This window comes from Atractosteus spatula, chromosome 4 (assembly GCF_055471065.1).
Source record: "Atractosteus spatula isolate fAtrSpa1 chromosome 4, fAtrSpa1.hap1, whole genome shotgun sequence".
In the NCBI taxonomy this organism is placed as follows: Eukaryota; Metazoa; Chordata; class Actinopteri; order Semionotiformes; family Lepisosteidae; genus Atractosteus; species Atractosteus spatula.
The window spans coordinates 30402614-30425943 of record NC_142709.1 but is presented as its reverse complement, the minus strand read 5'-3'; the positions used below and the strand labels follow the sequence as shown (position 1 = coordinate 30425943).

Here is a 23330-nt window from a genome sequence, read left to right as displayed (position 1 = left end):
TGTATAATTTTACTGATGATAGCTTTTGAGAACTTATTTCAGTTCTAACTGATACATTTTTCTCAGCATACATACATTGACATACCTGCATACTGTATGTACAGCATTCAGTGTTTTTAGCACAGATAGCTTTGTTCTACAGCACAAAAATGGGTCAAAGCTGTAGTGGGAGAAAAGGGGTTAAAAAGTACTGTGGTTTGAATATTTTTAGATGCATGTGTTGTTCATAGTAGCTATTTAAAGGTGCAAAATTACAAAACACCGACACCTTTATAATGTACATGCTCTGACTATCAAGTCACCTACAGTAGATAACTGCTTACTGGGCTTCTCCAAACTTTTAATGAGTTTGTCAAAATACACAGAAGTTCTTGGATAGGTTTTGCAATGTTTAATGCTTGGTTTATTTGTTTTAACTGATTTTTATAACACTTCCCTGCGGTGGGGGGGGGTTGGGTGAAGCAAAATTAAGTAAAAGAAAAGAAGCAATTTCATGTTGCAATGAAAAGTAATGAAAATGACAGAACGGGACAATCATTGATAGAAGGAACAGATTAAACAGTATATACAGAATTCAAATGAGTAAGCCAAACTAGCATTGTAAAATATATTTCACTTTTGCTTACTTTTTCAATGTAATAATTATTGTAATAAAATATTTAACATTTATAATGAAACAAGCCTGAACATCCCATAACATTTCCCCTTTCCTAGATGGTGTTTTAAAGAGCAAATTCATAGTCTTTACATATATTTTTTTAAAACGCAGATATAGTTGGTGTCAGTATACACATAGAAAGGTGTCTTATCTCACAGAAAATGATGAATGATGAAATATTGAACGTGCGTGGTGGGAGTGATTTAAGTAAGATAATGTGCAAAGCACTCAGCCAAATCAATGTCTGTACACATTCACTCTCATTTGACTAAAAGCCACAAGAGAACACAGATGTGAGAAGGAATGTTTGTTTTTCTCCAGTACATTTGCAAGAGTTATTGTAAGTAACTAAATTACTACATTTTCTTTCAACATCTCAAGTATAAAAATGTTCAAACAAGGCTGGATAAAGATGATTGTACTTTTGATTTAACAGTAATTACAAGTGTTCTAATTAATGGAAACAATTCACATTGTAGGACAACATAGTTTCTCTTCTTTACAGTTAAGGTTGTTTGCAGGCATTGTGAAGGGGTTTATGGTCTTCAATGCACCATATATAAACAACCTAAATTCGTATTTTTATACTTGTATTTGCTGATACAGCATTATAAACTTAATGTTAGTTTAAATTTTTCATCCTTTATAAACCTTATTTGAGTGATAGCCACATCTGTGATTTAATTTGTCATCATTTCAGTTAGGATTTATGTTTTTAATTTGTCTTTTTACCAATTGTAAATGTAATGTGCAAGTATAGTATTAACACAGTGATAGAAAATTTGGGATGTTTGCTCGATTAAATTCACTGTAAATTCACATTTACCTCAGGAGTGGTTGAAGCATCCATTAAAACTTTGATTTATTCAAGTAATAATAGTTCTAGATGTAGTCTTAGCAGGCAAAATATTAAAAAAAGAAAAGAGGAAAATAATTTATTTTAAATATTGTCTGGAAGAAATGTAGACCAGTAATGATTTTTTAAAACAAAATACAACATTTCAAAGAAATGTTAATGGTCTCTGTATCCATGTTAACTAGTCAATGAACCTATTGATAGGAAACTCAAAGGAATCCTGAAAGGAATGGATTAACATATTCATTGTTGATCATTTTAAATTGTGGAAAGTGCAGAGAATGAGTAGTTTTCTACATTTCAACAACACAAAAACGCTTGAGTTGTTTTGGAGACTCAATGCTGCCATATCCAACCTCCTTGTTCTATGAATTACACCGGTTTCTGGAAGATATGATTGGCTGTGGTGACTAATGTGAAAAGTGACCATGGTTGTGATTTCAGGAGTTGCTGAGGGGCCAGCCCCAGCCACACAGAGGCTTTCTTTCATTGCTGTCATGAGCAGATGGTAGAATTAAAAAACAGTTTCATTAATTATCACAGTACTGACATGACATTCAATAGCTTTAAATTTAGTTGAAGCAACTTTGCTCTATCATTGCACATTATAGTCAAAGTGACATAAATACTAGTGAAATTTCCAGAAAAATGAAAAACTGATAAGGAGGTCTTGACTCCAAGTTTTACAGGGTTTATGGTGATATGACTGGAGATGAATCATATTCTTCTTATAATTCTTGGTGTCATTTAAGAAATCATCTCAAATATCAGTAAATACAGCACACTGTATCTACTGCTTCGACATTTTAATTCTACAGATAGGAAGTTAGAGGAAGATTATTATGTTGTGACAGAAAGAAAGAACATACATTTACTGTAACTGTAAAGGTTAGTTTGTGTCTTCATTGGCTATGTCTGTTCTAAATCCAAAAGTTCATTGTTAAAGTGTGTTTTATACACAGCCTTGTAATGTAAAACTGGAGGTGTCACGGCCAAGGAGGGACTGATTGGAGAAAGGTATTCCATTACGTGAGAAAAAATTAAAACTTTCAACACAGCTACAGCTTTAACAAATTAGTTTATTTAATTTAGAAATTTGTGAACAATGGTTTGTTTTCACCTTTCTCTGAGATTCATCACGTTTTCTATATTCTAAAACGAATAAGAAACTTCTCAAAAACCAGAGATCATTTAACAAAAATGTGTATTTCCTCCATGAGCCCACCTTTGCTGTGTCTGTCAGTTTGTCAGCTGAGCTTGGGTTTTAAAAACGCTTTGCAAGATGCTATGAGAAACAAGTTGCTTGGTTCAAGACTCACCCATCTTAAGGGAGTAGGCAGGGTGGACTCAAGGTTCCAGTCAGTCTAAATCCAAAGAGTGGTACAATAGAGATACTGAATATGATAGTACTCAATCCCTGAGGGACACCAGACAGAGTATACATCAGACTTAAATGCAAACAATGGTGACAAACTGTTCTCTGTGAGACAAGTCAGAAGTAAGCCACTTCACTGCAGTAAGAGAGAAACCATGTTGACACCTCTTTAAACAATGTACAAAAGTATCCCGGTAGACAGCATCAAAAGCAGCACTTAAATACAACCGAAAAAAAGAGGAGATGAGTCTGAGTTAGCGGCCATTAGTATATACTTATTTCTTCAGTAGACCAGTGATTGCAGTCACTTTGGAAGGGGAGAGGACAGCTCTGGAGGATCACTGTAAACAGTTAACCAAAAGACAGCTGAGAACAAGGTTTTAAAAGGCTGTGATTAAAAAAGTAATGTTAGCAACTAATATCATCCCTGGAGTACTGACTAAAGTCAGGAGAAAAAGCAAGAAAAAAACTGGATCTGAGAACAGAGTAGAATTGATGGATTTTAAATGACAAAACTTCATGAAAAGCTTTGTATTATTTAAAAATACAGCTAGACCTTTATTATAAAAAATAGCTAAACCACTGGAGGCCTGAGAAAAAATAATCTCCTGTTTCAGATCCTTTCCCAACAATACTGGACAGACATTTAGATACAAATTTGCATTAATTAGATTATAATACATAGTATTTTTGAGTAAAACACAGAGATCATCAAACATTGTGGTTAATATGTAGGGTTATTTGATTTTCTTAGATTCCAAAATAGCCACGTATTTGCAAGATCATATTTTTTTAAGTGTACAAATTTGAATGAGTACAGTTATGTTTCTTTACCTTTGTGTTTCACACACAGCCTTAATCTCAACTTCAGAATGTAAAATGAATACTTGTACATTGAATTTTTCCTTTGCTTCATTTTTGTCTACTACAGAAAACACCAGCAGAGAAAAGGTTACTATGGATTCTAAGAACCTCAATCAGGATCTAAATGCAACCATGTTCAACACATCCTGTGATGTGTACATCTGCCAGGAGACTGCCAAAATCCTTTTTCCAATATTTTACACCATAGTATTCCTCGTCGGCATCTCCGGAAACATACTCGTCCTTTATGTCACTTTGCAGAAGCAGCAGAAATTCAATTCAACCACTCTTTACCTGACCAACTTGGCCATCTCTGATACCTTGTTTGCTCTGGCACTGCCTGGGAGAATCACCTACTACATAAGGGAGTTTGACTGGCCCTTTGGCGACCTCATGTGTAGATTCAGCACAGTCATCTTCTATACAAACACCTATGCTGGCATTGCATTCATGACCTGCATAAGTGTTGACCGTTACTTTGCAATGGTGCATCCTCACCGCCTCATTAAATTCAGAAAGGTCGAGGTTGTGAAAGTCATCTGCGGCCTAGTGTGGCTGTTGGTGTTTTTTCAGACAGCACCTTTACTTTTTAGGAATTTGCTTGGAAGCAATCAGGGCAAAAAGACATGCATGGAATACTTCAATTTCGAAGGGTCCCCATTTCTACCTTATTTGCTTTTGCTGGCTTGTACCATCAGTTTTTGCATGCCGCTGGGAGTTATTCTGGGTTGCTATTCCAAAATCAACCTTAAACTGTCCAAAACCGCCAAGCAAAACCCAATGACTAGCAGATCTGGCCGCAACAGAAGAGCCAACAATATCATTCTTGTGATTCTTCTTACATTTGTGCTGTGTTTTAGTCCCTATCACATAAACCTCATGCAGTTTATGGTCAGGAAGATACTCTACCAACCTTCGTGTGAGGAGTTAAAAGCCTTCAAGATGTCCCTTCAGGTCACTGTATCCATGATGAACATAAACTGCTGCCTGGATCCCATCATCTACTTCTTTGCCATTAAAACATATAAACAAAGAGTAATTAGCTTATTCAAGGGGTACCTTTCTACGTCTACTCTTTCTTCAAAAACTGCTTCTGATAACAGCAGCAGTAATAGTTGAACTGGAAGGGGGGAACATTGAAACATCTGATGACTCATCTTCTGATGAAGTCATGGGGTTTCAGTGTACAGAGCCTGACATCACCTCATACTGTACTCCTGATGCACTGTGAGGGGCTCTGTCTACCGTTCACAGAGGATCTTTGTATATATCATTTGTTCATGTATGTCCTTTAACAAAACGATAAGCTAGATAGGTGTTTTTCATGTAAACGTATTTTGGTTTATTTTCTTACATTAAAAAAAATGTTACTTTTTACTGTCCGCAAGGCCAATGATTTTGCATTGAGATCCTACTGTAAATACAATATTTTGCTTTGTATAACAAAATAAACATACATTTTTAGCAACACCAGCAAATAGGTAAAAAAAAAATTCAAAATCAGTGATATTGCATAGTTTCTAAATGGAAAAGATATTTCAGCTCACACGTAAAAGCTGAAGAAAGCACAAGAAGAGGAGACTTATGCTATTGAGATGTTCTGACCAAGTGGTCTCTTCCTTGCTTTTTTAATTCATGATAAGAAGGTATGGTAGTGGCAAATACATTTAAATATTATTATAAAGGTTTTGTACAATAAATGCAGATCTGTTTAAGAAAAGACTGATTCCAATGTTCAGGTGTAATGTAAAGAGCAATATTAAGGAAATTCAGATCCTACTGTTTTTGTAAATGTTTTATTATTCATTGTTGATTGCAATGAAAAGCATACATGTTGAATTTGTTCTGTGCAAATATGTTTAAATGTCTTTGTAAAGGACGTTAGGACAGTTCAGATCTTTAGAAGTTGGATCCACATGCTTTCGACTTGAGGATTTGACACCAGACTCTTAGAAGCAAGTCTCTATGGTATTGTATTGCATATACTGTATAACTGTATCATTCAACATGTGGAATATTGTGTACCTCAGTATTGCAGTTTTACAATCTATCATAAAAATAATTAAATCTGAACAAGAAATGTTTTTGCTTATATCTGGTGTAAAACCACACATAAAACATAAAAAATTCATTTAAGTAGTAAGTAGAAACATGTCCCATATCAAAATGCTGAAACTGTTTTCAATATTAACTGTAGAATCTAAACATTTTAATGAGCCATTTTCCTCCCATTCATATTCTCTTTATATAAGAAAAAGGTTGCAATTTCTTTGTCAGTAGTAATTAAAAAGCATAGTTGGTTAGAAATCTTCTAGTTCTTCAACATTAGACGATAATGTCAAATGTCAAATTTACTGCAGGTACTTCAGAACAGTCTTCGAATTCAAGCAGGAAAGATAACATTTTCAAATCTAACCCACTAACCAATAAATTAATTTGGTCTTTCTCAATGTACTTTTCACTCTACTAATAGAATATATGCAACCTGTTGCATAGTTAAGTATTTGTGGGAATAGATAGAATAAAAATACAATCAAAGCTCAACTTCTGTTTACTTTTAAAACTTTTTCCTTTTCTCCATTTGTTACATTATTCCGTTTGCTAACTAGTAGTGATTTAAGTAAAAACATAATAGTAAAGATTGACTTGTTGGCAAAAACTAAAAAAATACCCATCAAAATGGACATTATACCTAGTCAAATTCCAAACACCATGCTACTGTAAAGAAAACTGAAATGTGAAAAAAATTGTATTCTTTAAAATTAAATCGAAAACTATTTAATTCCCTATCTATGGAAATAGCTTAACTTTTAAAATGATCAAGAAAAGTACTAAAATTAAAAGTAATCTTCTATACACTCTTCATCAAAGCAACACACTGGCCTTATATTAATTAAACTAATTTACAGCTGTTGCAAATCTTAGAATTTCCTCTGAGATGTTACGTTTAAAAAAAAATACACCAAAACGTGGACACCTAATGAATGTAGGTGCTTTCATTTGAAAAACATGTTCTATGAAAATGGCATACGCCATGTTTATATCTATAAATCTAATTTCCATTTTGATAAAACAGACATTTTCTATGGTCACAGAATGAATCATTAGTAACTGAAATTTCTGAAGATATGAATACTGAGTCTTTCCCCTTCATGCCTGATGTGTAGTGAAAATTATAATGATGCCTTATCTGAAGTAACTAATTTCAATTCAACAAGTGTCAGAAACATCAGACCTTTCGAAAGCATAAGCACATCCTTCATTTTACACAAGATTGTGTTAGAATCATGAAACTAGAGCACTGTAATGATTTTAGAACCCCTGAAAACAACTGAGTTTTATTTAAAATTGTTCTTTATTTAAAATTGAAGACTTCCATACTGGCTTTTAAACTTTTAAAAATGCCTCAAAAAGATTCAACTACATTGTCTATAATCTTGAATATCTATTTAAAAAGATTCAATATATATGTTACTTCAACATTTTGAAATACAAATCAGAATTTAATAATTCAACTTACCATAGACCTATAAGGTTTAAGTGTCATCGAATGAAAGGATAATAACAACAACAACAACAATAATAATTATCATAAAATAAAGTATGCCAGTACATCAGTGGAGAGGAGAACAGATTAATTAAGCCAGTTCATAGACAGAGATTGTTAGGATGCCATCATGATTGTAAGGGCCAGGGGAAGATTTGGCCAAAACACTGAGCCAGAAATCCTTCTATTTTCAAGAAAAGTTCTGTGATTTTTAATGACCACAGAGCCGGGTCCTTGGTTTTATGTCTCATCCAAAGGACGGACCCTTTTTTCACAGACCGCAGGATGAGCACTTTCTGTTGGTCCACATTAACACCTCTTCCAGCAGCAACCTTACTTTTACCAGGAGGTCTATCAACTGTAGGTGCTAGATACCTAGAATTTGTTATTTGCAATTCACTTTTTTAACTTCAGCTTTTTTTTTCCAATACAGAATATAGTCAGAAAAGATAGGATGGGAACAGTCTTTGGATCTTATTTGGTGACTGACAAAGCAGAGGTTTTTCCCTGGAGCAAAAAGTTTTGAAAAGTATTGTAGAAATGTTTAGAATGCATCCAGTTCTAAAGGGGGAAAATATATTCATAATGTATATTATTATGAACTAGTAATATCAAAGTCTATAACTTTTGCAGTTCACATTCTGATTGCAATTCTAAAATCTAAGTTTACTTAGCTGTAGGTGGGCTAAGATGAACACAGAAGATCAAAGGGGGTTTCTGGTGGATTACTCTGGTTAATTAAACTTCACTCTAAATCATTAGAACCTTTAACACCCATAGACAGCACAAAAGACAAAGAAAGGAAGACAGAAAGATGTGAGCAAACGAGAGGGAGTAAACAGAGGAGAAGACACAGAGAGAAAAAGGAACAACACCTTCACCCTCCTCTTCCTCAAAGCTTGTGCCAAGTGAGATGACCTTCTGATCAGCTTTGGACATCGGATTCTGATATGCAATCTGAACGTAATTTTAGAGAGCTTGCTGTCCTGTTTATTTTAGGGAACGCTGATTTCCTGTATTGAGGAATCCTCCAACTAAAAAAAATTCTCTCCAGATTGATGATGCATCTTTAGAATATGGATTTTCATTCACATTCACTTTTGGACATCCATGTTGTAAGATGCATAGTTGTTTTCTTTGTGGATGGTTACTTTGGAGCCCAGTGCTCTCAGAGTACTTTACAGGTGTAAAATCCAGGGTTTATAGGTCTGTATGACAAAGGCCTCTGAAACACATAGATGTATTATAGTCTATGTGTTATAGTCTAACTGGTGAATGTTGTTTAGTGTTTTGTGTAATGATATTTTATTGCTCATACTGTATATATTTATTTGTCTTGTCAAAGGTTTGACTATGTTTAATTACTCTTTCACCAGAGCTGTGCCAGTGAATATAAATAAGTCATATGCCATATTCTCACATGCTTCATTTTTACTTAAGACTCAGCTAATTATATTTACTAAACCACAGTCTCTAATTTGAAACTATATCCATCCAATTTTGTTAAACAAATATCTGAAAGCAGCTGCAAAGTGTTTCATATTTCAACCACTGAGCCAAATTTCACCTGCTGACACCGTCCTATTCTGTAGTGCACACATCTGCTTTGATTAGGCTGGGCCAGTGTTCAAGCAAACTGGGATGTGCAAGTTGTCTACAGACTTGCAATGTTGACAGTAAGAGATGTATCTCCACTCCAGCTTACCTCCTGTAAGACACTCAGGTGTCTGCAGCAGTCAAATAACATACTGTATGATGCAAACAGTTCACTGTGTCAGAGGACTGCATTCAGAAGCTCTCAAGCCAGCTTATCATCAGCAGACCACTGCTGTGGTCAGTCAAGATGATAAACAGCTGGCAATTCCATTGTGAGTGGGTAAATAATACAAAACAATTGGTGATTTTCTTGATTTTTATTTAAAAATGACTACATTACCATTCCTCAATCACAATATGGTAAATCTGGGGGAGTTTGGTTGTGGGATCAAATTATTATTTGGGCATCTGAAGGTAGGAGGCCTCAAGCTTCTCAAATCACCCCATGACATGACAGTGAACCGCAGTACATATCCCCCTGTTTTATATTGTATTTAGTTATCCTACCTGTGACTGGTGAGGTTTTTTAGCTTCTATATTCAGGGAGATATGGCCTAGCCTGTTCTTTGAAATGATTCTCTCCCCAAGTGGAAACAAAAATGTGTTCAATACCATGAATCTCCACAACCAGCCTGAGATAACATTTTAAATCTAAATCCTCATCTAATGCAGGTACAGTAGCTATAATTCCCCCCCACCTTTCTTCTGAGTCATTCGCAAATGGGTACAACTGACGGTTTAACACATCAATAAGTGTTAAACTGTTAGCTATTTTTTTATAATACCAGTATATCCGGTTCGAAACAATGCACTAAGCTCCTAGGATTTTTTAAAGCAAAACAAGCAATCACATTCTGTTAGGGGTTTGGGTAAAACACACAAAAAAGGAATGATTGAGCAGACAAAATGCAAAAACAAATCACAGGTGGATTTTGGTAGGATACATTACAGGGATCATACTACTGTACATACTACAGATCTGCAATTGAATAAAATTCACACTACTCCTGCTTTTATTTTACATTGGTGCCAGAAATCACTTGGGAAGTAGCAGAAATCTGACTTTTTCCCCATCAGAAAGGAAATCAGCGATAATGTAGTAAGAAAATGCTTTTTCAATAGGTAAGGGGGAATGGGAAGTACAACAACACTCAGCAATGAACATTATTAAGGTCACTGCCATTGTAGAAATTACTCCTGAAAAAGAAAGCAGAAAGTCATTGTTTTTTTGCAGTACATCTCAACATTTGTGCCGTCAAGCACAATGAAGCTTCTAGTTCTGGTTCTACAGTATGTGTTTGCCTGATACATTCACACCAAACTCTGTTGTACTCTCAGTAAGTTAAATATACTGAATTATGAACAAAAAAGGATATTACAGCCTTAGAAAGAATTCAGAGAACTCTTCCCTTTAGAACAGAATGCAAACAGGAGAAAGGAACTAAATTGCTGGTCAAGAACAAGGCAGGATATTTGGACTTATATATACTGTATATACTGTACAGTAACATGCTAAAGCACATACTGTACTGACCACTGGACTATGTCAAGCTCAGAAGGTAATTATGATGGCATATGTACATTTAAGGTGGACAATAGGAAGCACAACTTGTTTGGCTGTTTTGAATAGCCTCCAAGCTAAGTGGATTTAGTTCAAACTGGGGATTGTCCATCTAGATGGCTGAATGAAATTTTAGATACTCTTTTCTACTAACAGGCAGAAAAGTTAGATAGGTCAAATGACCTTGCTTATGTTCTTACAGCAGACCACTTTTTCTCTGTAAAGCCCAGGACCTGCAACTGGTACTGGACTTCAAGGGAACCGAAGCTTAAAAGTGATGTTAAAATACTACCACACTAATAAATCACATCTGCCATCTATATCTCAAAAGGGCCAAATGGCCTCCACTCATCATAACCCATCATAACTGAATTATTAGAGCTATATATTTGCCTGCTTATTTATGAAATAAGCAACTATTATTATTCAAATGTTAGCATTAAGCTGTTTTGTTACAATTTGTGCTATTTTAAGACAGGAAGTGCAATGTGACAAAAATAATTTTACATTTTAAATATTTATTAATAGTAGTACAAATATTAATACTAAATGTACTTCTCTAAAGAGTCATTTGCTTCTTACATGGTGCTTACATTGCTTACAAATGGTGTTTGCCTGTTTCACCTTCCACAGTTTCAATATGACTGGTATATGTTGATGTCTTTTAGTATATTTTGTGGATAACACCTTTACTTTTCAGCATTTGCTGTGTTTGTTACGCAATTCTGAGATTTCTTTGATCGTAAGACAATTCTTAATCTCCAATTTTATGAAGACTTCCATTTTTTTTTAAATTTATTTTTGTTATCAAGGCCATTTGATATATTTTCCACGCTTTTCTATAGTACAGTCCAGCCTATTATGCAATCTAGTAATTCACAAAATTATTCTTTCTGAGGAACTATCTGTCGGTTTGATAAAATTGTCCAAAACTCTGTCGGGGCAAACTTCCATTTGTCAACATAATGTAAAGTAAGAGGAAAAAGTAAAAAAAAGAAATGAAACAATAGTTCTGGTAAGCGTGCTGGTAGCTATTGCATTCTAAGTCACTCCAATGAAGGCCAACAAAATACTTCAATTAAAGAAATATTTGAAGAAAATGTGTACTGCAAATGTTATTTCTAGCTTCAAAAACTAAGACAGAAAAGTAGAATGGTTGAAATGAAAAAACAGCAGGATTGTCACTTTACAGTCACTTAATGTGTTTGCCTGCTTTCTTTAGAACATCAGACTTTTCACATAAAATATTATTTACTGTGTCGGTTTACATGACAAGAGACATAAATTAAAGAGGGAAAAATTTCGAAAGTGAATCTGAATTCCCCCTCCATACACCTTTGTCAGCCACTACAGAGATGTGTGTGGGTGACTGAGGCTGATAAGCCTCCGTGAAGTTGTCCCCCCCTTGATAAAAGTGCGGAGTGTGGAGATGAAGATTTACTTGGAAACTGTCACGCTTTGCCTGTACGTTCGCCTTCCTGTCCTATATAGCCTTCTAACATTATACCTACGCCCGCACGCTTTGGCAATGTTTTTTTTTTAACTCCGCTGCTTAAAAAAAGCAAAAGCAGATGGTCTTTCGCCGCACTTAAAATGTATTGTGTTGCCACAACTCTAAATATAGATCAAAACCCAAGCTTTTTGTAGACATGCGTATGTGAAGTACACATCTACTGTAGAACAAGCTCAAAACAATGAGCTGCTCAGCACCGGTAGCTCTTAGAATTATTTTCTTGGTGAGGCGCACCAAAAATACACTCTGTCGCGAATATGAAAGTCTTAAATCTATGTTGTCTTAAAGCTGTACCATCAATTTTATTGATTTTGATACTGTATGGTACTGTACTACTGGGGAATTTTTTGGTCACACTCTACACAAGATGTTGCTGGAATGGAAGTGACGCAGTTGAAAAGCCTCATGTCATCCTGACACTTGGTTTTCGTTCATGGCCAGTCCCCTTTGAAAAGCGACAGCCACGCTCACGCCAACCTCAGATCATGTGAATGATAAACTTGTGAAACATGTGCATAAACTTACAATCATCACCGACTAAAAACTTTACTATATTTAATAAACATTTTTTTAAAAGAGCTAGACCCTTCACCATGCTTTCTGTAGTGTGCTGTTCATTGCTGTTTCTGTTTCTGTTTCGGACCATGGCTCTTTTAAAGATATGTGTTCCTGCAGAATCGGTTGAATATGTAATAAAGGGCTTGTGATTATTTATACAGGTGATTCTGGAGTGCCAGTGTGTGTTGAATTTATCATTCCAGTCCAGCTCTTAATGAGGTAAATCAGCTAGTTACCAACCAATTGGTTCACAGACTCACTGGTCCTCCAGGACCAGCAACACATTGATTTACTCAGTATTTCACTTTACCTGACTTACACTTTCTAGATCACATCACTGATCCAGATTTTGGTATAGATTGTACACTAGTCAAACTGAACATGATACCAAATTAGGAGGATTAGCACTGCAGAACAGGGGTACACACCTCCAGTCAAGGAAGGTCTGAAGGCTTCTGGTTTAATTTCCTCCTGAGCCCTGAATGACCTTATTTAACTCAGTATTTGCTTACTTGGACAAGTGAAAAGCTTCTTCTTGCAGCTATAGCTGTAGATTTAAAGAAACAATAAAAGTGCTGGACAGAGGCCTTTGAGGGACTGGAGTTGGGCTCCCCAGATGTAAAAGCAGCAGATAGAATCAAAAAGATTTAGGTAAAATTCAAGACTGGCCAAAACAACTAGCAAATAGCACTTAATGTATACAAATGTAGTGTTTTGCATGCAGGTAGCAAAAACAATTATAATGCACTAGTAATACCTTTTTTATAATCTTCTGTACAATGTTTGTCATCACATTTTAGAAAAAAAACATTGCTCTACTGAAATAGTCCAGGGAAGAGCAACCAGACGCATTCTGGGCCTTAAGGGAATGTACTACACTGACAGACTGAAGGAAATGTACTTCTGAGTCCTGAGCCAAGAAAATTACAAGAGGACTTAATCCAACTACATAAAATCCTCCAAGGCACTGACAAAGCCAACCAAGTGGACTTCTTCATGATGATTGAAACATAAACCAGAGGACACAAGTGGAAGCTTTGTGGAAGTGTGCTCACTGCTATGTCATCGGTTTTCTTCACAACAATAAAGAGGAGTTTCAACATTAATCTCCTTCATGCATTGGTCTTGAAGACTGACTATTAGTCTAAATCCTCTAACACTATATACATCCATACCAAACCGGACACTGATGTGGCTGTCTCTATTCTATCTAATTGCATCTCTGACATAAAAACTTGTACGACTCAAAATTTCCTTCATCTTAACTGTGACAAGACAGAGGTCATGCTTATTGGCACCCCCCATCAACTTCGCAAAGCCAGTCCTGTAACCCTATCTGTAGATGGTTCTGTACTTGAGCTTCAGTCTAAATTGAAAAACCTTGGAGTGACATTAACATTCGACCCACGTGTGCAGCATATTGTCAAAACAACCTTTTTTCACCTCGGAAATATCGCTAGACTAAGTCCTATGCTATCACTAACTGTGGCTGAAAAGCTGATTAACACATTTGTGTTCTCTCGAATTGACTACTGTAATGCTCTACTTGCTGGGGTATCTAAATCTACTTTGAACAAACTGCAGTATGTCCAAAATTCAGCAGCAAGGATCCTGACCTGGTATAGTGCAAGTGATCACATTACTCCTATCCTGGAGTCCTTGCACTGGCTTCCTGTCAAATTCCGTGTGGACTTTAAAATCCTCATGCTCACCTATAAGGCTCTGCATGGCTTGGCACCTCAGTACCCATCTGAACTATTATCGCCTTACTCCCCACCTTGCAACCTTTGCTCTTCTAATTCTGGTCTCCTAACTGTCCCCAAAGCCAGTCTACATTGTGTGGGTGACAGAGCCTTCTCCTGTTATGCCCCTAAGCTGGAACTCTCTGCCCAAGGATATCAGAGAGTCACCTTCTCTAAACTCCTTCAAATCCAGACTCAAAACCTTCTTCTTTAGAAGAGCCTTTACTTAACTGGTTCCATTCTTCACCTCTCTGCTTTTCCTAGTACCACCATCCACGGTCTCCTCTGTATATTGTAATTGTGTTTTATCTTGTGTATTCTTTTTATTTATTATTGTTCTCATTCTGTAAAGCGCTTTGAGAAGCCACCTTTAAAGGCGCTATATAAAATAAAGTTTATTATTATTATTATTATTATTAACACTGCCAGTGCTCCTTCCTCTTGGAACAACACTTTTTGGAGATGATAGCAGTCACTGCAGCTAAAAGCAACACTTCCAACACTTGCATATTTCATCATTGTCATGAGCATATCACTCATGACATGAGGCTAGTCAACCCATTTGGTTGTTGGCAGCTTATTGATCGGAGAATGTTATCCGTCTGTTTCTTGAAGTTTGCTTGAATCAGCTTTGGCAACATGGCTTCACATCTTGTTGCAGACACCCACCACTCTTGCAAAAAACACTGTATATGCATGTTTTAGACCAACATACACTGCTTGTGCACTTGTGTTCTCTTTTTCATCCAGCCATCCACATTCTAATCTATTGTATCCAATCCAGGGTTGCGGAAGAGCTGCAGCCTATCCCAGCAAACAACGAGCACAGGGTAGGGTACACCCTGGCCGGGACACCAGTCCATTGTAGCGCACCCACAGACACAAACACACACACACTCAAACCAGGCCCAATTTTCCCAGAAGCCAATTAACCTTCCAGCATGTCTTTGAACTGTTGAAGAAAACCCCCATGAACATGGGGAGAACATACAAACTCCACACAGATAGCACCCTAGGAATTGAACCCAGGGCCCCAGCAGCAATGTTAATTACTGTGCCACAGTGCCATCCCTGTTTTTTTCAACTGAGTGTAAAAATAAACTCTAGTATTGACTTCTCAATAGTTTTGAATACTTAAATGAAGTCTCCTTGTAGAGGCTAGGGCTGAAGTGAATCAGTTCCCTTTCACCTTTCTGTGTATGACATTTCCTGTAGAACTCAGATTATTTTGGTTTCTCTTCTTTGAATGCTTTCTAGGAAAGCCTTTCTGGAATTTTTGTATTGTGGTGATCAGAACTGTAAATTAAAAAAGACAATTCTGCCTCAGAGAAGGTATGGCCCAATTATTGTTTTCTTACATTAATACACAAAAAAAATATGTTTCCATATTGTGGTTAATGTATTTCTGGGACATACTAAATATGTTGCACTGTTTGGATTTTATTTAATAATGATCTAAAAATTAGCTATTAGAAATGGTGGGTGTTTCTGAAGCTCATCCACAGAGCTATTATAATTGTTATAACTGAGGATCAATAAAAAGCTTTCAGAGCAAGGTTACTTTTGTACTCATATTCATTTTCCAAAACATACATTTTTTTGATACTACAATGTGCGAAAACAAAAGATTATCATTTTAACTATCTACCTGTGTTGTCATGAGGATATATAGCACTATGCAATGCACCGACCCTTTTTAAAGCAAATAAGACATCATTACCAGCAAGCAATGTGGAAAGATATAAGAACTGTGCCCCTCCTCAGAACTCTTTATTGTAGTTATCCTATAGATAGCTCATTTACTGGTTATGAAAAAAATAGGGTATATTTCTGCATGACAAATAACCTGCAAGGTACCTGGAGGTATTATTATTGTGCATGTTTTGAGATAACATCTGTGCATTTTGGAGCTTGCATCTGCAAAATGTACCTAACTCTGCAGATCTAAAGATTAAAGAACATTTTGTTCGCATATTGTGTAAAAAGCTGGTATGCATTTACAGAAATAATGTAATATAAATAATCAGTTGTTTCTCATAATTATAAATGTTGTAATTGTTTCAACAAATTCAAAACATAATTTAAAATAAAGGATTAATTTTGTCAGTGTAGGCAACATATTGATTCTGTAAGAAACTAATGAACATTACTGTTAAACCTTCAATGTATTGTATACTTGTCTCTATGACCTGTGAGGTATTTGCTCTATGTAATTATGTTTAAATTATTTTTGTCATTCAAAATATTAGTATGGGAGAAGGCTCCACGGCCGAAACGTTGTGTTTTCTTTTTTCTTTTTTTCAGCATGGAATAAACCTATTACTTGTTCCTTAATATTCTAAGTACTATCTTACATTGCAATGTTTCAAGGAGAAATAAAAATGTATACTTGTTATATTTATACTCACTATGGATATGCAATGGCACATTTTTCTTTTCTTTAAATGATTAGCTTTTATTTGTGCTTTGTTTTGCAGCTCTATAACCTTAAATAAGCGAAAGAGAAAACTCGATAGATATTGTAGTCTTGGCTTAAAAAAAAGGTGTCCCAAATTGTTGTTGTTTTTGCATTATCCTTTTTTAAACAACAGAACTAGCTCTGCACATACTTTGTTCATACAGAAGTCTCTTTCTGTTTACTGGAAATCACTTTAGAAAGGCTAACTCTTTAACTACTCTAGAATCACTTCAAAAGGCACGGAAGGCAAAAGGTATGGCTAATCATAATATCTCTATACAGTGATAAAAGACAGGACTGACCAAAAGAACTAGGCATCTTCCCACATTTCCAGTTACATTAAGAAGATCCCGACAGCATACTTTATGAGTCAGTCAGTGGGGACTTCACAACAACCAAACACAAGAAGAAAAGTCCCTTGGTATTCTTCTATACTTCACAACAGAAAAAGGTTCCACATGTGTTTTTCTGCTCTGAAGAGAAAATGCATGTAACTAATATTAATTTCATCCATCCTATAAAACAGCTGTAAACCATAAGGGTGATTGCAGCAAATAAAAATCAGTACTCATTTACCTAGGAAACTGCATATTGCTGAAGTAGTTAATTTACAGTACAGCACTATACTTGTGTATTTGTGACATTTTCTTGCAACATTCTTTCCTTCTTCTAATTATTCTAAATGTATGAAAAACACTCAGACTGGGGTAGTTTCTTAGGCAATATATCTGTGTACTCTTAAAGAGATAGCTGCCTTCTCTTTAAAAATATATCACAGATATTGATGAGGGCAAAGTTTCAGAAATGTAATTAGAGCCAAATGTTCCATCTTATGCTAGGAAAGCTGACAAGCATGTTTGTTTTACAAACAGTGATTGTTCAGATACTGACCCATTTCTTATATTTTGGATGAGACTGTATTTTTAAACCTTTACAACAATTAAAAATAATAATATGAATTCTTTCTAATTCTTGTGTACAATAACAACTTGGCCAAGATGCTAAGAGAATTGTATCACAGAAAAACAAAGCAGAGACAAAAAGATAAGAACAATAAAAAAATGGAAAAAATATGACAAGTCGTAGGAGTATTAGTGAGTGTAAGTGTCAGGCATTAAAGATTTAATCATATAATCGAAAAAAAGAGGGTGGATAGTTTCAAAATAACCTGCAAATGGTTCCAGTCATTGGTGGTGGGCAACTGAAATTAATATAGTCCATAGATAATCTTGGGAGATTCGGTTTGATGAAAGTACTATATCTTTTGCTTATAGGATTATACAAAAAACTGTAATGAATTATGACAGAAAAGGTATTTTCCCAGTTAAAGAGTAGAAAAGTTATGTAAATCAGAGCAGCATTTGTCAAGCAATCAAAGACCAATTCTGACACCCAATCAATCAAAAAATAAAGATCATGATCATGAACCTGATGGAGGCTCTGCTGATCACGTAAATGTTATCAGCAGAATGGTTATAATACATCAAGTTTCCCAGAAAATTCTTTAGAGGCTGCTCGATGTAAAGAAAGCAGAACTTAGAAGAAAGAGAAGAAAGAAAGTAACACCTCTCCCAGTTTGGTATATCAGGAAACATATAAACAGAGGACATATGGGGCTCTTATCACACTTTAGCATTAAAAACTAAACTGTAAAAAGAGAAAAGTGACTGGTAAAGTTTGATTTTGACTGTTCCTGTGATTAAGCAGACACATGTGTCTATAGCCGGCTTGTTATTAGGGATTACCAGTTGTGTGACATGAAGGTGTAAAAACTTGTGCAGACACATACAGTGGATATAAAAAGTCTACATACCCTTATTGAAATTGCAGCCTACGCATGCTGACACAGCTACCCACTTGAACACCTGAACCTGAACCATTATAAAAGGGTGTGTAGGTTTTTTAATTTCAGTTATTTTTCACAATAATTATCTGTTTGTTTTTCCCTTGAATTTTGTTGGTTGCAAGGTGACATTAAAGATGTAAAAATGTCTGACATGATTTATCTTGATCTCTGGCTTCACTTCACAAAACCCTGCAATTTCAATAAGGATGTGTAGACTTTTTATATGCACTGTACCTCCACAAAGAGTGAAAACAAGATGAAGTGGTCTTCCTTGTGGTCTTTTGTTTGTCAACATCACATTAGAATTCTCTCCCCAAGTTCTCTACACACAGTGTTTCCGATTTTTTCTCCACCTGAAGAAGGCTCCATGGCCAAAACATTGTGTTTTCTTTCTTCTCTTTTCAGCATGGAAGAAGCCTATAACTTGTTTCTTAATGCCTATGATAGTACGTTTGCTGAAATGTCCCTTGTATAAAATGGAACAGTAGAGCAAAGCCTAGAGAATTTAATATACAAGTATATTAAAACATTGAGAGATACGTACATACTGTATGGGACCCAAACCTGGGGAAACAATAGTGAACTCACAGTTCAGACATTGTAAAACCACAGGAAAACCACAGAAATCTCATGTCAAGTCACACAGGTAAATTACAAGACAAGAGGACATTTTGGAATAACATCTATGAAGAAATCTGAGAAAGACAGTTCATTTAAATTGCAGAACACACACCATAGTATTCTCTACATATGACAAATTGTCATTTGTTTGCTCTTTGTAACAAAGACCATCACCATTGATGTGTTGAATGTCACTGTCTTTCCCACACCTTCTGCTGCTCTCTAAAGAAGTATTGTGGTATCATTGGAACAAAAACAAAAATATAGCGTCGAATTAACCGAAAAATTTTATATACTGATCTCATGATAAAGCTGCTTTGCATTTTCTTAAAGTTTGATGTTTGAATCATCTTGTCTCTTTTAGTAATGAAACTCCATTCTACAGAGTAGCTTACAGCAGAAAGTCAGCAAAAACATTCTGGTTTCTGAGCTCTGACAAAGACAAAGGAAAAAGCATTCCTAAATCTGAAACATTAGACAATTTAATTATGCGTTAACTCTTCTGAACTTAGTTAGAATGAACATTCACCAGACACAGAAAGCAGTTCTAATACTTGCTTCATGTAGTACTGAAGTGAAAACCATTTCTAAAAAATAAAAAATACTTAGAACAACATGCTGTTGCACCAGCAGAGCACAAACGCATACTAAAAACCCCCACTATCTTTAAAAATCAAAAGATAAAGTCCAAAGATAATGCTGCCATCTTCTGGCTTTCTTTAATACAGAGTTAAAGCCATCACAAAATGCATGGAAGAACAAATTCTGTCTTAATAAATGGAAAAGCTTTTCAGATTTTATGCGCACGTTAGTAAGAGCCTTGTTCAGGGGCCCAATGGAATAAGATTCCTCTGCCGGCAACAGGATACGAACCGGCAACCTTCCAGTCACAGGCGCAGATCCTTAGCCCCAGAGATTCCATCTCTAGACTTTTTCCTATTGTTCAAATGACAGTGAACCAAATAAAAGCTCTATTAACAAGATGATTGCAAGAGTATGAAAAAGCTGTACCGTATTCAAAGCTAACAAATTCCAAGGCATATGTACCTCTGTGGATAATGCCCACCCACAAGCCTAGTGGCCTTAACAGCTACAGGCCGGTAGCCCTCACCTCTCTCCCAATGAAAACTCTTGAGAGAATAGTGAAGCAACACATCACAAAGAGCACACAAGCCCTCATCGACTCCCTGCAGTTTGCATACAGGGAAAGGAGGGGAGTAGATGATGCAATATACACTTTGTGAAATTTGGTCTATCAACATCTGGACCAAACGGGGACCTTTGTAAGGATTTTATTTGCTGACTTCTCCTCTGCTTTCAACACAATACAACCATTGTTGCTTGCACAGAAACTCTCAAAGCACTTCAATCTGAATGAAAACTTAATAAGGTGGGTGATAGACTTCCTAACTAACAGGTCTCAACAGGTCAAATTGGGGAAGTGCTTATCTGACATTCGCTATACGTCAACTGGATCACCACAGGGCTGTGTCTTGTCCCCTCTGCTGTACATTTTGTACACCAATGATTGCATAAGCAAACACACAGATAGACATCTCATTAAGTTTGCTGATGACACAGTCCTGCTCAGTTTATTAAAGGACACAGAATACCATCAAGGGCCCATTCTAAATGATTTTACTAACTGGTGCAACAAGTTCTCCCTAAAGTTAAATGTTTCAAAAACAAAGGAACTGGTTATTGATTTTAGGAAAAATACCACACCCCCTCAACCCACTACAATTGATGGTCAGCCTGTTGAAATTGTCGATGACTATAAGTACTTGGGACTGGTCATTGACAAAAACCTAAAATGGGACAAATGTTGTGACACTATCTATAAAAAAGGCCAACAGAGACTCTTCTTTCTTAGAAAACTCAGGTACTTTAAGGTAGATAAAACTATCCTTACACTTTTCTACAAATCATTCACTGAAAGTGTCTTAACATACTGCTTCACTTGTTGGTTTGGCAACATACTGTAAGTACCGGTAATTGTAATAGGCTGGGTAAATTAGTGAATATAAGTGGCAAAATAATTGGGAATAATCAAATCAGCTTAAGCATCCTTTACAAACAGAGGGTGACTAAGAAAGCCAAAAGCATCAGGGAGTGTGTGTCTCACCCCCTCCATTGTGAATTCACACTTCTCCCATCTGGGAGACGCCTCTGTGCCCCCAGGTGTAAATCCCACTGCAATTACACTCTTAAACAATGCAAAGTAACTACCTTGTCTCTTGTTTCTTTTCTCCTGTAACACTTCTGTATTCTCTTCCCTTTTGATGATGTGTATTTGTCATTGTGTTGTTTGACTGTGCCGTAAAACAAATTTCCCCCTAGGGGACAATAAAGCTTGAATTGAATGTGGAATTACCCACCGGACCAATCAATTTAGCTTCCTCAAAGAGGACGCCCTGGCCAAAGCTTTGGCTTGCACCACGACAATCTCTAGTCCAACACTTACAGGTGCCCTAATCATAACCTTCACTTCCAGTTTCAGTCTAGTGGCAAACCTTAGAGTAACCAAAAGCCTTCTCCAAACGTTTTATACACAGCATCCTAACAGTAAGCCCAACAAATGGACAAGGCTGTCCCTATTTCCTTTCCCTCAGCTTTTAAAGAACATGTATCTCCTGTTCCTTAAATTTAGAAAAATCAGAAACTTAAGCCTTTTTGCAACCTTCACCCAATATGTACTGTAATCATGATCCCATTCATTAGCTAATTTTAAACTATGAAAATAATACAAATTCAGACTTAACCCCATCCCTTATCCTTACCATAATTTAAGACTAAACCTTGTGATATCTGTCAAATGAATCCTATGATGGGTCTAGGCTAGGCTTTCCAAACTGACATGCAGATTTGTTACTGCTCAGCAAAACAGGTCCTACACTTAAATGTTTGTGTTGTTTGTGTTCCAGAGACTGTGCTCTCTTTAGCAGTTCTGTTAACTCTTTCCTACAGACTGTCATTGTCTTTGACTTAGTCAGAACTGGCTTTGCTGATGGAACAGGTAGTGCTGAATTCCATTCTGAAGAGAAAAATAGAAAGAAAGATAAACACACCAATGTTTTGACAGTCAAACCTTCTTCAGAAGTGTGGGTTCACAAATTACACTTTGGGAAGTTCCCACCTTTATTTGAATGCTTTTCACACTTAATCGCGTTTTACAAAACAGCTTGGTACATTGAAAACAGTACCCTCCAAAAAACAAAAGCAGTCAGGTACTTATGAAGAAAAATAAGTTTTTCATTTATTTATTGAGAATATGCTTGCTGGTTACATTAAAAGGTTCTAACTTTAAATGACCGTTACACATATGAAGCTGAGGTAAAGAGCACCTTTTTCTTTGAAGTGCTTCAATAACAATTATTAAGTTAACAGCCATTAGGTGGCAGCAGTCAACTAATTAGCATTAGGACGGCAGTGATACTGAACTCTGATCCTGGAGTACCCTCTTGTCCAGTGTTAACTGAAACCTTAATGAAACTACTGGCACACTCCCAGCTAATCATTCCCACAGGAAGTATTTGTTCTACATATGTGCAGTTACCTTATTTTCTGAAGGACAGAAGGGCTTAACATGAAGAATTGTAGCTAGTTTTCTGCTGTTTCAAAAAAAAACTTTCAAGTCTTTTTCAAAAGTAAGGGCTTAATAAGCTTGAGTAAAAAATACTGTAGCTCAGTTGGAATGAAAATCAGAAGATGCATACAGTAAGTATTCTAGGACAAAGACTGAAAACCACAGTTGTTATGCAAGGGACACTACTGGCAACCCCACTGGTTAACATGACACTCCTGTACAGGAGAACAGCAAACAATGCAGAAGTTGATGATTTTGAAAGACATTTCAAAATATTGATATTGCATTGATATTTTCATGTTGCAAACCTATCCAAATAACTTCCACAATTTAGAGACCATGCAGAGAATTGTGTACATACTGTACATCAAGTTTACTGAAATGAGGAGAGTTTATAATAGTGTGCCAGTTTATGTATTAAAACCAAATAATTCTGTGCAGCACAACAAGTTTTTTAATATTATTAAACTACTCGCTATTGACCACAATAAAAAACTTTATAAAACGCATATTATCCCTTTGTAATGTATGTAATTTATATTTAAGCCA

The 23330-nt window shown here is 35.9% G+C and overlaps 1 protein-coding gene across 1 annotated transcript; it reads left to right on the top strand.

Annotated features, from left to right (window-relative positions):
- The first annotated feature begins 932 nt into the window (after positions 1–932).
- Positions 933–4929, top strand: LOC148836057 (G protein-coupled receptor 183). Its single transcript, XM_088914324.1, has 2 exons — positions 933–998; positions 3821–4929. The coding sequence occupies exon 2, from the start codon at positions 3847–3849 to the stop codon at positions 4870–4872; it is 1026 nt and encodes a 341-aa protein (XP_088770450.1). The 5' UTR covers positions 933–998; positions 3821–3846; the 3' UTR covers positions 4873–4929.
- Positions 4930–23330: the final 18401 nt, after the last annotated feature.

What these genes read in the sequence shown, in the direction of transcription:
- LOC148836057 (XM_088914324.1), top strand. Translation starts at nt 3,847, where the DNA reads ATGGATTCTAAGAACCTCAATCAGGATCTAAATGCAACCATGTTCAAC.